At 47.5% G+C, this 14741-nt stretch overlaps 1 protein-coding gene across 1 annotated transcript in view; it reads left to right on the top strand.

Annotated features, from left to right (window-relative positions):
• The window catches only part of TBC1D8 (TBC1 domain family member 8), a 221215-nt gene that overhangs the window by 19931 nt on the left and 186543 nt on the right, over positions 1-14741 (top strand). The window contains 1 exon segment of the mRNA XM_030201431.1: positions 1499-1654. Coding sequence (XP_030057291.1) covers positions 1499-1654 — 156 coding nt within the window.

The following is a 14741-nucleotide window of genomic DNA, read 5'->3' as shown; positions in this document are numbered from 1 at the left end:
TTGGCATGGAATGACCCTCCAGTAGTTTCGGCATGTTTGAATGCAAGTGTTCCATCAGGAGTTGCTCGCCAGTAGAGACCATTTTCGTCCGTATTGAAAATGTCATGAGGTGCAAACTCGTTCAAGATGGTAGGAAGAACTGAAACAACCCAATTTTCAGCACCAAAGTCGTCAGCGTCTTGTTTCTCACCATGCTGTTTCTTGAATTTTATGTTGTTCCTCTCCTTCCATCTTTCCAACCATCCAACAGTGGCTTTGAATTCAGTTAGTCCAAGACTTTCAGCTAGCTGGTTAGCTTTCTCCATAAGCAGTGGACCACTGACAGGAAACTGTCTGCTCCTGACTCGAAAACCACCGAAGAAGAGCATCTTCTACCTCCTCAGCTTTTCCTGCCTGTTTTTGTTTCCATTGTGGATTTGTATTGTTTTTGCTGGTCTTTCTGCTTGAAGACACGTGAAATTTGACTGAGATTGACACCATATTTTTTAGCAATAGATGCTGACTTTGCTTGTTTTCTAATTTTTTAAGAACTTCTATTTGTTCAGCCAGTGTTAGTCTTACAGTTCTGCCGCGTTGACGACTCCACTGTACACTCTAACAACATTCTTTCGCTTATTCTATTTGTGGCAGCTAAAGTGGCGGTAAATTTGAAATCTCGTTGGTTGTCACGCGCCAATCGGCTTCCATATTCCATGCGCGCGCTTATGCGGAGTCTTTCTTGCAGACAAGCGGTCTTAAACCATGCATGTAAGCGAATCTTGCACTTATCAGTGGTGCGCTAAACCGAAGTTTGTCTCCATAGAAATTGGCACCAAAAACGGGACCAAAGTACGGCATGCAGTTAAACAGAGCATGCGCTTATCTGACGTGCGCTTAAATGGAGTGCACTGTGTGTATATATGTATATATGTGTGTGTGTGTGTGTGTGTGTGTGTGTATGTATGTATGTATATATATATATATATATATACTTTTTATTATTTTTTTTCAACTATATAGCTTAATCATTGTGTATTTCATAATCATTGTGTATCTTAGATATTAATGACTTGTACACTGTCCATTTGAAGAGAACCACTAATAAAAGTCTAATTTACCTAATATGAATCCAAAAGAATCCACAGTAATTGTTGAGTAGTCTGTGTTAGTGAGGCAGGCTGTAAAACTAGAGCAGAACATGGGTCCAAAGCAGTCACTTGTTTGAATTTCTGTAACTTTTTAATTTTTTTCACGTAAAAGGATGGGATTTGGATTGTTGTATTACAAATTGTTTGCTCTAATAGAATTCATTAAAACCTCAATTTTTTTTGTTTTTGTTTTTTTTTGTTTCTGGGGACTTTAGTCATGTGTTCCCAGAGACTTGTCACATTTATGCTGTCAAGAAAATAATTTTAGATTAATTTCTCTGTTGTATTGAATAAGCATGTTGATTTACATTAAATATTGCTTTGTTTCCATGTGACTAAAATGAATCCTTTTTCCTTGCTTTCATTTTAAGGTCGTTTGGTAGGTGCCCTTGATGCTGTACTGGATTCAAATGCCCGCGTTGCTCCTTATCGAATTTTACTTCAGGTTCCAGGATCTCAGGTTTACTCTGCCATAGCGTGTGGTGAGTTATTGACTGGATCAGAAGTGTACTGGGCCATAGCCATTGGTGAGTTATATACAAGAGTGTGCTCAGAAGAGTGTGTTCTGAGCATGCTCAATATCTGCATGTTCAGGAAACTGAAGGTAACCCAGAGTTTAACTGTGTGTACTGGCTATTGGCTGTGCTTACTTCTTAATAACCAAAAATGCATATTGATAACCCAAAATAATAAAAATAGAATAATTTGGTTGCATTTAGAGCTTGCACTAGTTAATTTCCTAATCAATAAAATCTAAACTGATTTTTTTTTTCCAGAAGCCTGCTCTATGATGTTTTCATGGAATAAGGCTTTCACTTCCATTTTAAATATAGAGGCATACAGAGCTATGAAATAACAGTGTCTGTGAACAGATCCTTTTTGGCATGTCGATAGAAGATGGTCTAGGATTTTAATAAAGGATATTTTACCAAAGACTACTACAGTGAAACCTCGGTTTTTGTCGATAATCCGTCCGAAAATAATCGGCGAAAACCGAGGCAATAAGAAATCTTTTCTTTTAGATGAATAAAAAAGACAAATGTATAGAATAAAAGAACATATGACATTTACCTTTCTGAAGACTCTTCTTGACGTTTGGAAGAGGGAGAGAGAGGTGCAGATATTATTGTTTGGAAGGGGGATCCCCCTCCATAAGTACAGTAGGTATCAAGGCACTATCTTTTGTCTGAGAGCAGGCAGTGATCACACAACGAGAAACACCACCTCAGGAGAACGCAAAATTAGCAGCGTGGGCACACCGACGAAATCCGAAGCAACCAACGAAAACAGAGACAAATTTTTCACTAATAAATTCGACGAAAACGACGAAATCCGAAGTCAACGAAAACCGAGGTTTCACTGTACTTCTATAGTGTTACTAGACATGTGCTTTTATATAGCACTGTACATAAGACAGTCCCTGCTCAAAAAGCTTAGAATCTATCAATGGCTGCCAAAGTTAACTTCATCTATATTAATAAATCCCACCTTGAACGTTCTGAAGCTCACTCCAAGGCAGAGAAGCACAAAAATCTTGTAGTCTTCATAGGCTAGGACCAGTCACCCTCACTCATAGACCCGCCCTCAGCCACGCCCCATCTGTACATAAAACGCTACCTCAGCATTCTGAAGACAACCTGCTGAAGCCATCTGCAAAATCCCTAAACAGTTCGTAAGTTCATGGTGGTGAAGCCATCCAACTCACCATGTCTCTCTGCCCCGCCCTCGAGGGCGGAACACAGAGAGTAAAGGGATCCATAAAGGCACCCCTACCAACTGGTAACCCCCTCCAACAAACAACGACCCAGGCAGGGGGAGTGTTTCCGTACTCATCCCCCTGCTTAGGAATCGCTACAGACTGCTGGCAAACTCCCCAACCACACGACCACAAAAGCCACCCGCAACCCCCCCCCCCCCCCCCACACACACAAACACACGAACAAAAACATACACACACAAACACAAACACACGAACAAAAACATACACACACACATACACAAACACACAAACATACACACACACATATACACACACACACATATACACACACACACATACACACATACACACACACACACATATATACACACACACACACATACACACACACACATATACACACACACACACATACACACGCACACACACGCACACACATTAACACACGCACACACATATACACACATACACACACACATACACACGCACACACACACTAGCACACACACATACACACACATACACACACGCACGCACACACATATACACACGCACACACACATTAACACACGCACACACACATTAACACACACGCACACACATATACACACACAAACAGCCTCGACGGTGCACCTCTAAGTGCCCCCCCCCCCCGCTGCATCACCATAACAACCCGTGCAACGGGGAATCAGAAAGCCCCTACCCCCCTTCCCTCCTCGCCGCATCATCCAACCCCTCCCCCGCCGCTTTACCAAGCCCCTCCCCCCCCCCCCCCCCCACATCGACCGTCTTGCCACCCGCGACCGCTAATACAAACTCTGTCCGGCGGCTGCTGCTTCTATTCAGCAGCAGCAGCAGCCCGTACATAAAGAAAACAAAAAACCAACCTCCTAAAATGCACCTCCGTGGAGAACCATGGGGGGGGGGGGGGGGGGGGACAAGGGGCTTTCTTTGGGTGCTGCGCCGGCTAGGGGCGGAAGGGGGGTCTCGCTGGACGTGGGTGGCTGGAAGGAAGCAGGGGGAGGGGAGGGTCGCTGCACATGGGTGGCTGCAGGGGGGGCAGGGAACACGGAGATATGGATGGGGCTCCACACACCACATGGGTGCCTGCAAGGGGGACAGGGGATACAGAACGGACACTGCAGGGCGGGCAGGGGGACAGAAGGGTTGGTGGTCATCAGGGGGCACAGGTGGGTCGATGGACACGGCTGGCCACAGGGGGAGGAACAGGGATAAAGGAGAGGAGTGTCTTCAGACATGGGTGGCTGCACAGGAGAGGAGTGTCACTGGACATGGGTAGCTGCAGGGGGGGCAGGGGGACAGAAGGATCGCTGGACATGGCTGGCTGCAGGGGGGAGAGGGGAGAGAGGAAGGACGCTGCACATGCGTGCCTGCAGGGGGACAGGAGGGATGCTGAGGGGGGGGGCTGAGACCACATGGGTGGCTGCAGGGGGAGCAGGGGTGACAGGAAGGACGCAGCAGGGGGAGAGGAGGGTTGATGGGCATGGGTGGCTGTAGGGGGATGCTGGACATGGGTGGCTGCAGGGGGAACACGGGGAGAGGAGGGTCGCTGCAAGGGGGCAGGGGAGAGGGAGGGGGTGAGGGGGTTCCTCACACCACACACTCAGTCACTCATTCTCTGTCTGCCACATACACTCTCACTCACACACTCACTGTCTTTGTCCCTCTCTCTCACACAGTGTCACACAGAAACACAAACACTGTCTCTCACACACTCTCTCTCTCTCTCGCACAAACACATACACTCTGTCTCTCTCTCTCTCACATTCTCTCTGTGACACATACGCTCCATCTCTCACACACACTCTTTCTGAAACATAAACTCCAAGGAAAACCTTGCTAGCGCCCGTTTCATTTCTAACAGAAACGGGCCTTTTTTTACTAGTGTCAAATAAAACTCCCAGATTTCTGACTGATATATGTAACATGGTTTCTTTTAAAACAGAGCCAGACTGTAGTGGTTGGTTGATGCAACTGATCTGTAATGTTTCTACATTTTCTGGATTAAGTTTTGATACCCAACTATGAAACACAAGCAGGGATTTGTTAAATTTAAGGCAACAACACTGCCCGTTTAATATTTTGATTAGTCTGAGTCATATGTATTTTTAATAAAGAATCTTTTGCCTTCCATCGTCCCCTTTGCTGTTTTTTTTGTTTGGTATCATTGTATTGCAAGGTGTATTCTCGTTGCTTTTTCTGTTGTGATTATTCTATATTCCATAAATTTCTCCATACTTAATAGTATTTATTGGAGGTTGTGTTTTGGCTCTGATTATCCATACAGCACCAGAGTAGCCCTAAATGTCTTGATGTGGGGTATTCTTTGCATGACTAGATCTCAGGATGCTAGGAGAGAGGAAAGTCACATTTTTGTCTCAAGTTCACAGATCCTCTCATGGAATTGATAGTGTTCCCATTAACTTTGTCTGCATGCTATTAGTTCTACATGCAAGTACATGGCTTGACTTCTTTACTTTGTTTTGTAGTATGTAAGAAAATTTAAATTATTTAGACATTAATTACAACAAACTTGAATTGGAAGTGCTATAGCTTTGTAATATGTTAAAAAATGAGATTTTGTGGTTCTTGGGATCAGGATGGCAGCATGTATAGTAGCTGTGTTGTGGAAGGCTCTGTGAAGGTGGGCTTGCTGCTGTACAATTAGCTTTTTTTTTCCAAGCTCTTTCTGGGCAAGAAGAAGGCAAGAGTTAGGGGGCAGGGGTGCTGGGAGACTACACTAAGCCTGGAGGATTGATGAGCTCCTGATCCTCCTCCCACCCTTACTGCTTTCTGCTCTTTTTGGATTCTGACATGGGGCAGCCTCCAGTGTTATAGGAGGCATTTGCAGTAAGTGGCTTGGTGTTCAAACACTACTCCTCCATAACTCTCTTGCCACCCTGCAAACTATACCCCCCACCCCCCCCACCCCCCCAGAAAAACAAAACAAAAAATACACCAGCCTAATGATTAGAAGAGCAGCTGAGAATTGGGGAAGCCTTATTCAAATTCTACTGTGGCTCCTTGTGTTCTTCTGCAAGTCATTTAATCCTCAAATGCCTCAGGTACAGACTTAGACTGTAAGCCTTGAGCTAAATCCTTCCCTTCCCCATCAGACTGCCTACATTCTGAAAAAACTGGCCTCACAAAATGCACCCTCTTTCAAAAACTAATCAATTGGCACACCATCCTGCAAAACTGCTCCTACTTCCCAAAACTACAACACAAACTATCTCTTCTCCACTGATATGCATACTATGGAGTGAATTTTATATATGGTGCTGAAAAATCGCCATTGCATAAGCCGCTCTTAAAGTTAGGCGAGGTTTATAGAATAGCTCTTATGCCTAGGAACCACGTACCCCCCTTTATTTTATATTTCAACGTTTTTATTATTGAAAACCGTTTACAAATACAAAGAAAACCAAAGACGTTACATCCATGAAAGATAAAATGCTGTTTCCAAGTTTTTCTTTCCTTTCTTACTTTATCCTTCCTTCCTTCACTTTCTTCCTTCACCTTAAATATGCTTCTCTTACCCTAGCCCTTTCATTTCATTACATAACAGATAAACATTAACCTATAATAACAGCTCAATTACATTTCACTAACTAACATCTCTAACCCGTCGGAAGCACTCGACCAATTGGTGCTTCCTTGTTTATTGTATTAGAACATTCATGAAAGAGTCGAAAAACTGATCGTGAACTATTCACTTGTCTGTCCCAAGGAATCAAAAGTATCTTTGTATTGTCCAGGTATAAATTCCTTCTTCAAGAAAAATTCCTTTCATACTACTACTAACAGTTTTTATATGTAACAAATGGTTTACATCAGGCACTTCCCCTGTAGAACCAACTGTTTACCTCCCGAGTGCACTCACTATGAAACAGTAATTTTTCATCATTCATGTATGTGGTGATCATGCCAGATACATGAATCTGGGAGGCTGCTGCATCAGGCTTTCCTTATGCAAAACGCTGCCCCTGCTCCCTTGTCCGATAAAGGGGTTGAGGCCTCCGGAAGCAAACGCCCTCGGGTGGATTTCCAGGCCCTAGAGGACTCTGTCTCCTCTGATGTTGTAGATGAGGGCAGCGTATCTGAGTCCTCCCAACGGTCATTTGGGGATTCCTTGGAGGAGACGGATTCCCGCTCGGATGGAGCGGATGACCCCTCTGCAGTGCGGATCTTTCGCTCAGAGGATTTGCCCAACCTGTTAGTGCAGGCCATGAGCATTTTGAAGATTTCCTCTCCGGAGGATGTCTCTCCCTCAGCCTCTGTTGGCTCCGCCATTATGCTGGGACGAAGCGCCCGCCTAGAACCTTCCACGTGCATGAGGCCATGCGCACCTTGATCTCGGCTCAATGGGATGTCCCAGAAGCGAGCCTCAAAGTGGCTAGGGCTATGTCCCGCCTATATCCTCTGCCTGAAGGTGAACGGGAGGCCTTTCTTTGGCCTACCATGGATTCTTTAATCACTGCGGTGACTAAGAAAACGGCGTTGCCGGTGGAAGGTGGCACGGCCCTAAAGGACGCCCCAGACAGAAGATTGGAGGCGGCCTTAAGGTCGTCCTTCGAGGCGGCTGCTTTAAGTTTGCAGGCCTCAGTTTGCGGCTCCTTTGTGGCCAGGGCGTGCCTGACGATTGTGCAACGGGCTTCCCCCTTGGATCCTTCCTTGAGGGCTGATTGGCCGGCCCTGGAATCGGGCTTGGCTTATTTGGCAGACTTGCTGTATGATGTCTTGAGAGCCTTGGCTAAAGGTATGGCTCAGACAGTCTCTGCACGGCGTTGGCTTTGGCTGAAGCATTGGTCTGCTGACCACACCTCTAAGTCTCGCCTGGCTAAGTTGCCTTTTAAAGGCAAGCTGCTCTTTGGGGTTGAGCTGGACAAAATTGTGACCGATCTCGGCACGTCTAAGGGCAAGAGGTTACCGGAGGTCAGGGCTCGGGCCAGTGGTGCTCGCCCCGGTTCCTCCAAAGGACGGTTTCAGGAAGCCCGTCGGTATCGCCCGGGCAAGTCGGGCTCCTCTGCCCCCTCTTCCTTCAAGAGGAACTTCTCCCCCAAGCAGCATTCCTTTCGCAGGACCGCTGTCCCGGAGATGCGTCCTCTGGTCCTCCCCAGGATCTCGTACCCAATGTCGGGGCCCTGGTCCATGGCCCAGTGCAGATTGGAGGACGCCTGTCCTCGTTTCTGGGCGAGTGGACCAGGGTAACTTCAGACGCTTGGGTGCTGGAAGTCATCAGAGACGGCTACAAGCTACAGTTCTGCCGACCCTTAAGAGACGGGTTTGTGCACTCTCCCTGCAAGTCTCCGGTCAAAGCTGTGGCAGTGCAGCAGACTTTGGACAATCTGATCCGCCTGGGTGCGGTCGTTCCGGTGCCAGAAGATCAGCTTGGCAAGGGACGTTACTCCATTTACTTTGTGGTACCAAAGAAAGGAGGTTCTGTACGGCCTATCCTCGACCTCAAAGGGCCTTGAAAGTTCGGCACTTCCGAATGGAGACTCTCCGCTCTGTTATAGCGGCAGTGAAGGCAGGGGAATTCCTGGCATCCTTGGACATCAAGGAAGCTTACTTGCATATTCCCATCTGGCCTCCTCATCAACGCTTTCTGTGTTTTGCAGTCCTGGGCCGACACTTCCAGTTCAGAGCCCTCCCGTTCGGGTTGGCTACTGCTCCGCGGACCTTCTCCAAAGTAATGGTGGTCATCGCGGCCTTCCTACGAAAGGAAGGAGTACAAGTCCATCCTTATGTGGACGACTGGTTGATCCGAGCCCCCTCTTATGCAGAGTGCGGCAGAGCTGTAGACCGGGTGATTGCTCTTTTGAGCTCCCTGGGGTGGATCATCAACTGGGAGAAAAGCCAGCTGCGCCCGACTCAGTCCCTTGAGTATCTGGGAGTTCGTTTCGACACCCAAGTGGGCAGAGTGTTCCTGCCGGACAATCGGATTGTCAAGCTTCAGGCTCAGGTGGACCAGTTCCTAGTAGCCTCGCCTCTTCGGGCTTGGGACTATGTGCAGCTGTTGGGCTCTATGACGGCCACGATGGAAGTAGTGCCCTGGGCCAGGGCTCATATGAGACCACTACAACTCTCTCTGCTGCAGTGCTGGCTGGACTCCAGTGTCGGAGGATTACGCTGTGCGCCTTCCCTTGGACCCAGCGGTGCGCGAGGCGCTGAGCTGGTGGCTGAGGGACAGACAAGTTGTCCGCAGGGATGCCTCTTTTGACCCCGGAGTGGGTTGTCGTCACGATGGACGCCTCTTTGACGGGCTGGGGAGCCCACTGCTTGGGAAGGACAGCGCAGGGGCTCTGGTCTCCTGCAGAGGCAAAGTGGTCTATCAACCTCCTGGAACTCAGAGCCATTCGGTTGGCGCTTTTGGAGTTTCTCCCGGTACTGGCGGTGAAGCCAGTACGGGTCCTGTCAGACAATGCCACGGCTGTGGCCTATGTCAATCGCCAGGGAGGTACCAAGAGCGCCCCTCTAGCCAAGGAGGCCATGAATCTATGCCAGTGGGCGGAAGCGAACCTGGAACAGCTGTCGGCGGCCCACATTGCTGGAGTCATGAATGTCAAGGCGGACTTTCTCAGTTGCCATACCTTGGATCCCGGAGAGTGGCAGCTATCGGCTCAGGCGTTCTTGGACATCACGAAGCACTGGGGCCAGCTGAGCCTAGATCTGATGGCGTCATCGGCCAATTGCCAAGTGCCGCGTTTTTTCAGCAGAGGACGGGACCCTCGATCTCTGGGAGTAGATGCTCTTCTCCAACAGTGGCTGACACAGGAGCTTCTCTATGTGTTCCCGCCCTGGCCCATGTTGGGCAGGGTGCTAGACCGGGTGGCAAAGCATCCGGGCCGGATAATCCTGGTGGGTCCGGACTGGCCCAGACGTCCCTGGTATGCGGGCTTGATCAGGCTTTCAGTGGACGGCCCTCTGCGGCTGCCAGCGGGGCCGGGCCGGTTGCATCAGGGTCCCGTGGTGATGGAGGATCCCTCCCCCTTTGGTCTTACGGCCTGGCTATTGAGCAGCAGCGTCTGAGGAAGAAGGGCTTCTCAGACAAGGTCATCGCCACTATGCTGAGAGCGAGGAAGCGCTCTACTTCTACTGCTTACGCCAGGGTTTGGCGTACCTTTTGCATCGTGGTGTGAGGCAGGCTCACTTTCTCCCTTCACTGCTCCAATTTCTTCAGTGCTGGCGTTCCTGCAAGAAGGTCTGGAGAAAGGCCTGTTGCTCAGTTCCCTTAAAGTCCAGGTAGCGGCTCTGGCTTGCTTCAGGGGTCGCCTGAAGGGTGCTTCCCTGGCCTCGCAGCCAGTTGTGGTGCGCTTTCTCAAGGGAGTTAATCACCTACGCCCTCCTCTGCGCTCGGTGGTGCCTGCGTGGAATCTCAATTTGGTGCTAAGAGCCTTGCAGAAGCCGCCTTTTGAACCCTTGTCGAGGGCATCTCTGAAAGACCTGACGTTGAAAGCAGTCTTTTTGGTGGCTATCACTTCAGCCAGACGAGTTTCCGAGCTCCAGGCGCTATCATGTCGGGAACCCTTCCTGCAGTTCACTGAGGCAGGAGTGTCTATTCGCACGGTGCCTTCCTTCCTGCCCAAGATTGTTTCTCGCTTCCATGTGAATCAGCAGCTCTGCCTACCCTCCTTTCGTAGGGAGGACTACCCAGAGGAGTACTCTGCTCTCAAATATCTAGATGTGAGACGAGTCATCATCAGATACTTGGAAGTGACCAATGATTTTCGGAAGTCGGATCATCTGTTTGTGCTGTTCGCAGGTCCTCGTAAGGGTCTGCAGGCTGCCAAGCCTACAGTGGCACGATGGGTCAAGGAAACCATTGCAGCTGCTTATGTGGCCACGGGGAAGATGCCGCCTATCCAGCTGAAGACTCACTCCACTAGAGCGCAGGCGGCCTCGATGGCAGAGGCCGGGTCCGTCTCCTTGGAAGAGATTTGCAAGGCGGCAACTTGGGCATCGGCTCATACCTTCTCCAGGCATTACCGCTTGACTGTGGCTGCTCGGGCAGAGGCCCGGTTTGGAGCTTCAGTGTTGCGGTCAGGGATTGCTATGTCCCGCCCTGGGTGAGTACTGCTTCGGTACATCCCACCAGTCTATGGATTGATCAGCATGATGATATGGAAGGTAAAATTATGTATCATACCTGATAATTTTCTTTCCATTAATCATAGCTGATCAATCCATAGCCCCTCCCAGATATCTGTACTGTTTATATTCTGGTTGCGTTTCAGGTTCAAGTTTAGTCTTCAGTTCCTGTTCAGGAGGACTTCGTGTTCAAGTTATTTCAATTGGATTCTTCAGGAGTTGAGACGATTTTGTGTTACAGTGAGCTGCTGCATTCCTCTCCCCTCCCGCTTCGGCGGTATTAGGGTCAGTCAGCTCCTCCCGCGGTTGCAGGATAAGCCAGATCCCCCCCGCATCGGCGGGTGTGGTGTCCCTCCCCCGCTCCGCGGGGATGAGCTGGACGGATTCCCCCCCCTACTTGTGTGGGGGTGAGCTGGGTTAATTCCCCTCCCCTGTTTCGGCGGTGGTGAGCTGGGCAGAGTGTCCCTTTGTGGGTGTAATTAAGTGCTGAGTCCTGCGGATGGAGCTTTGATATCGACATACTGAGGAGTTTCCGGCAGCACATGACCACATATAGGGAGGCAAAAGGATTGCTCTCTATCTCCACCTGCTGGTAGATGGACACAACCCACCAGTCTATGGATTGATCAGCTATGATTAATGGAAAGAAAATTATCAGGTATGATACATAATTTTACCTTATTATTGCTTGTTATGTGAATGAATATTCCATTACTGTTTCATTATTGCTTGCCAGACCAGTCCAGTATTACATTTTAAGGGCATTTGTTTTAATTCATGTATGCAGTCCTTGCATGCACATGATTTTGCTTTTTTAAACCCAAAGGTAAATCTTAATGTGGTTAAACAGCGAGGCTTCTGTGGATAGGGACAGAGTTCGCCAGGGCGGGGATGGGGACAGAGTTTGCGGGGACGGGGATAAACTTTGTCCCTGCGTCATTCTCTAGTGGAGACCTCTAGTCCTGAGCATTTTTACTTTGGGTAACAGAGCTTACTTTCAAATAGGGCCAGAAACTTTGTGAAATAACACAAAATCCTGGAAGAAGACACTCAAAACCTAAACTGAAAACTTACTGCACCATAACAGCCCTAACCCACCTATGAAAAGACAGTGACAAGTATTATATTGTGCCCTAAAGCACCAGTATACCTGCTACTGGGAAACTGGAACAAATTGAACTGATACAGATTCTTGCACAGACACTACATACAAGTACATGGGTGGGCAACCCAGTTGAGTTGTCAGGATTTCTCCAATGAATATGCACGAGATCAATCACTGGGGAAATCCTGAAAACCTGATTGGGTTGAGTCCCTCGAGGACAGAGGTTGCCCACACCTATGCTAGCAGAATTCTTCACCTCAGAATATGGAAAGCTTCTCACCTAATACAAAATAGGGGACCACAGAAAACATGAGGACAAAACCTGAAATGGAGACTCTCATGAAAGCCAGACTCTTTAAGTAGGGCAGTATTGATAAAAGAGAAAAAGAAATGAGTTTTCCTCTGTACTTTGTAAAATAAAAATAGAAAAAAATGTACATTTAATAAAGCAGGCATATCTCAGTCCTTTTAAAGTATTACATAAAAAAATTTTCTTTTCTACCTTTATCTGGGAATTTTCTTTTTCTAATTAAGTTGGTCTTAATCTTTTCCACTTTCCATGAGTCAGTGTTCTCCCAAATTCTTTTCCAGGTTGGTCTTTCCATTTCCTCTCTCATGTCTTCTACCTTTCCTTCTGTGTGGCACTGATCTTTCATTTTGTTTTGTTCTACTCTCTCTCTCTCTCTCTCTCTCTCTCTCATCCTTAATCTGTTTTTCACAGATTTATCTACCAACTTTTCACAAGCTTCGCATCTCCTTCATTCCCTCTCCATCACTCCCTTTGCCCCTCTGTATCTCTCCTTCTTCAGTCTCCTATCCCTCCCCATCTTTCACTCACTCCCTTACTCATTCCCATTCCCTGTCTTCACCCTCTTAGCTCGCATCTACCTTCTACTGCCTCTCATTCTCTCACCAGCTCCAGCCCCATCCCTGTCTCCAGGCCTTACTTCCATATCTTATCCTATACCTCATGTCCTATTACTTCTTTCACCATCTTTTTAACCTCATTTTCATCCACACTCAACCCCTTCAGAGACTCATTTCCTTCTTTACATACTGGTAACCATAAAATGATTTGACTATCAATGTTTTTAATAGGTTGCCTCATGGACACCAGGTTTCAGATTTGCTGCCTTTTAGTCTATTTCCTCTCTCTACCATGCAGAACTCCCCCTTCCCCCCTCAGCCATCTAGGATCTCTTCTATCTCTCTCTCATGCCCTCATCAACATCATTCCCATGTCTTTCAACCTCTCACCATCTTTCTCTTCCTTAACACATCACCCTTCTGTCTCTCATCTTCCAGCATTCACCTTTACCCTGTCTTTCTCTCCTCCCCCCCTTTATCCAGTTTTGCCTCTCTCCCCCCCAATACTCCTCTCTCCCCCCCCCCCCAATTCATCATGCAACATCATCCCAAGCCCTATTCCCATGCTGACCAGGTCACACTAACTCTCCCCCCATGCAGGACTCCCCCTCCCCTCAGCCGTCCAGAATCTCTTTTGTCTGTCTCTCATCTCCTCCATCCAACATCGCCCCACTGTCGCTTTCACCCCCTCTCTATCCAACATCACCTCTCTCTTCATCATATCACCCTTCTATCTCTCATCCCTCAGCATCCAGTTTTACCCTGTCTTTCTCTCCTCCTCCCCTTTGCCTGTCTTTCCCCCAATGCTCCAGTTTTTCTTTCTTTTTTCCCCATTCCTCATGCAATCCCATCTCTTTTCCCCTCATCCCACCATTGGCCCCAAAGAAGGTTATATTGAGAACAGGAGAGGGTATGATCCTATCTAGCCCATTATATGGGTTGAAGCCAGTAGGTGGAGCTTGCTGTTATTTTCCTTCACCCAAAACAATAGCAAACACTATTGAAAACAATAGCCAAAGATTATTTTATTTATTTATTTTATTTATTTATTGCATTTGTATCCCACATTTTCCCACCTCTTTGCGGGCTCAGTGTGGCTTACAATAAGATATGAATAATGGAAATACAATATGTTACAACTTGGTTATGGATTACATTGTGCAGAGTTATGCGAGACAATTGAAGTATCATTAGGAATATAACAATAGGACATAAACATTAAAACATTGGAAGGAGACAGTGGGAAGCTTAAAGGGCAGAGTTAAGACACAATGACGTATGGTGTACATATTTCTGTGAGTAAGTGTGTGAGTGATGTGAGATTACGGGGGATGAGAGATTAGAAGTGGATGTATAGTGTATTGAAGAACAGTGAGTGTGGACTCTGTGTTTTGGCTCTTTCCATAAATTTTTTCAAAAAAATGGGTCTTCAGTAATTTGCGGAAGGAAGCTTGCTCGTGAATTGTTCTCAAGTTGCGCGGCAGTTTATTCCAATACTGCGTGCTCATGTAGGAAAAGGTTGATGCGTGTAGCGCCTTGTATTTCAAGCCCTTGCAGTTAGGGAAGTGGAGGTTGAGGTACGTTGGGGATGATCTTCTAGCGTTTCTGGGTGGCAGGTCTATCAACTCGGACATGTAGGCTGGGGCTTCACCGTGAATGATCTTGTGGACTAAGGTGCATACTTTAAAAGTGACGCGTTCCTTAAGTGGAAGCCATTGTAGTTTCTCTCGTAGTGATTTTGCCCTTTCATATTTTGGTTTTCCGAAGATGAGTCTGGCTGCTGTGTTCTGGGCTGTCTGAAGTTTCCTCA

Source organism: Microcaecilia unicolor, chromosome 4 (genome assembly GCF_901765095.1).
Source record: "Microcaecilia unicolor chromosome 4, aMicUni1.1, whole genome shotgun sequence".
NCBI classification, from domain to species: domain Eukaryota; kingdom Metazoa; phylum Chordata; class Amphibia; order Gymnophiona; family Siphonopidae; genus Microcaecilia; species Microcaecilia unicolor.
Note: the sequence above shows the minus strand (reverse complement) of the source record. Positions and strands in the feature narration are given on the sequence as shown.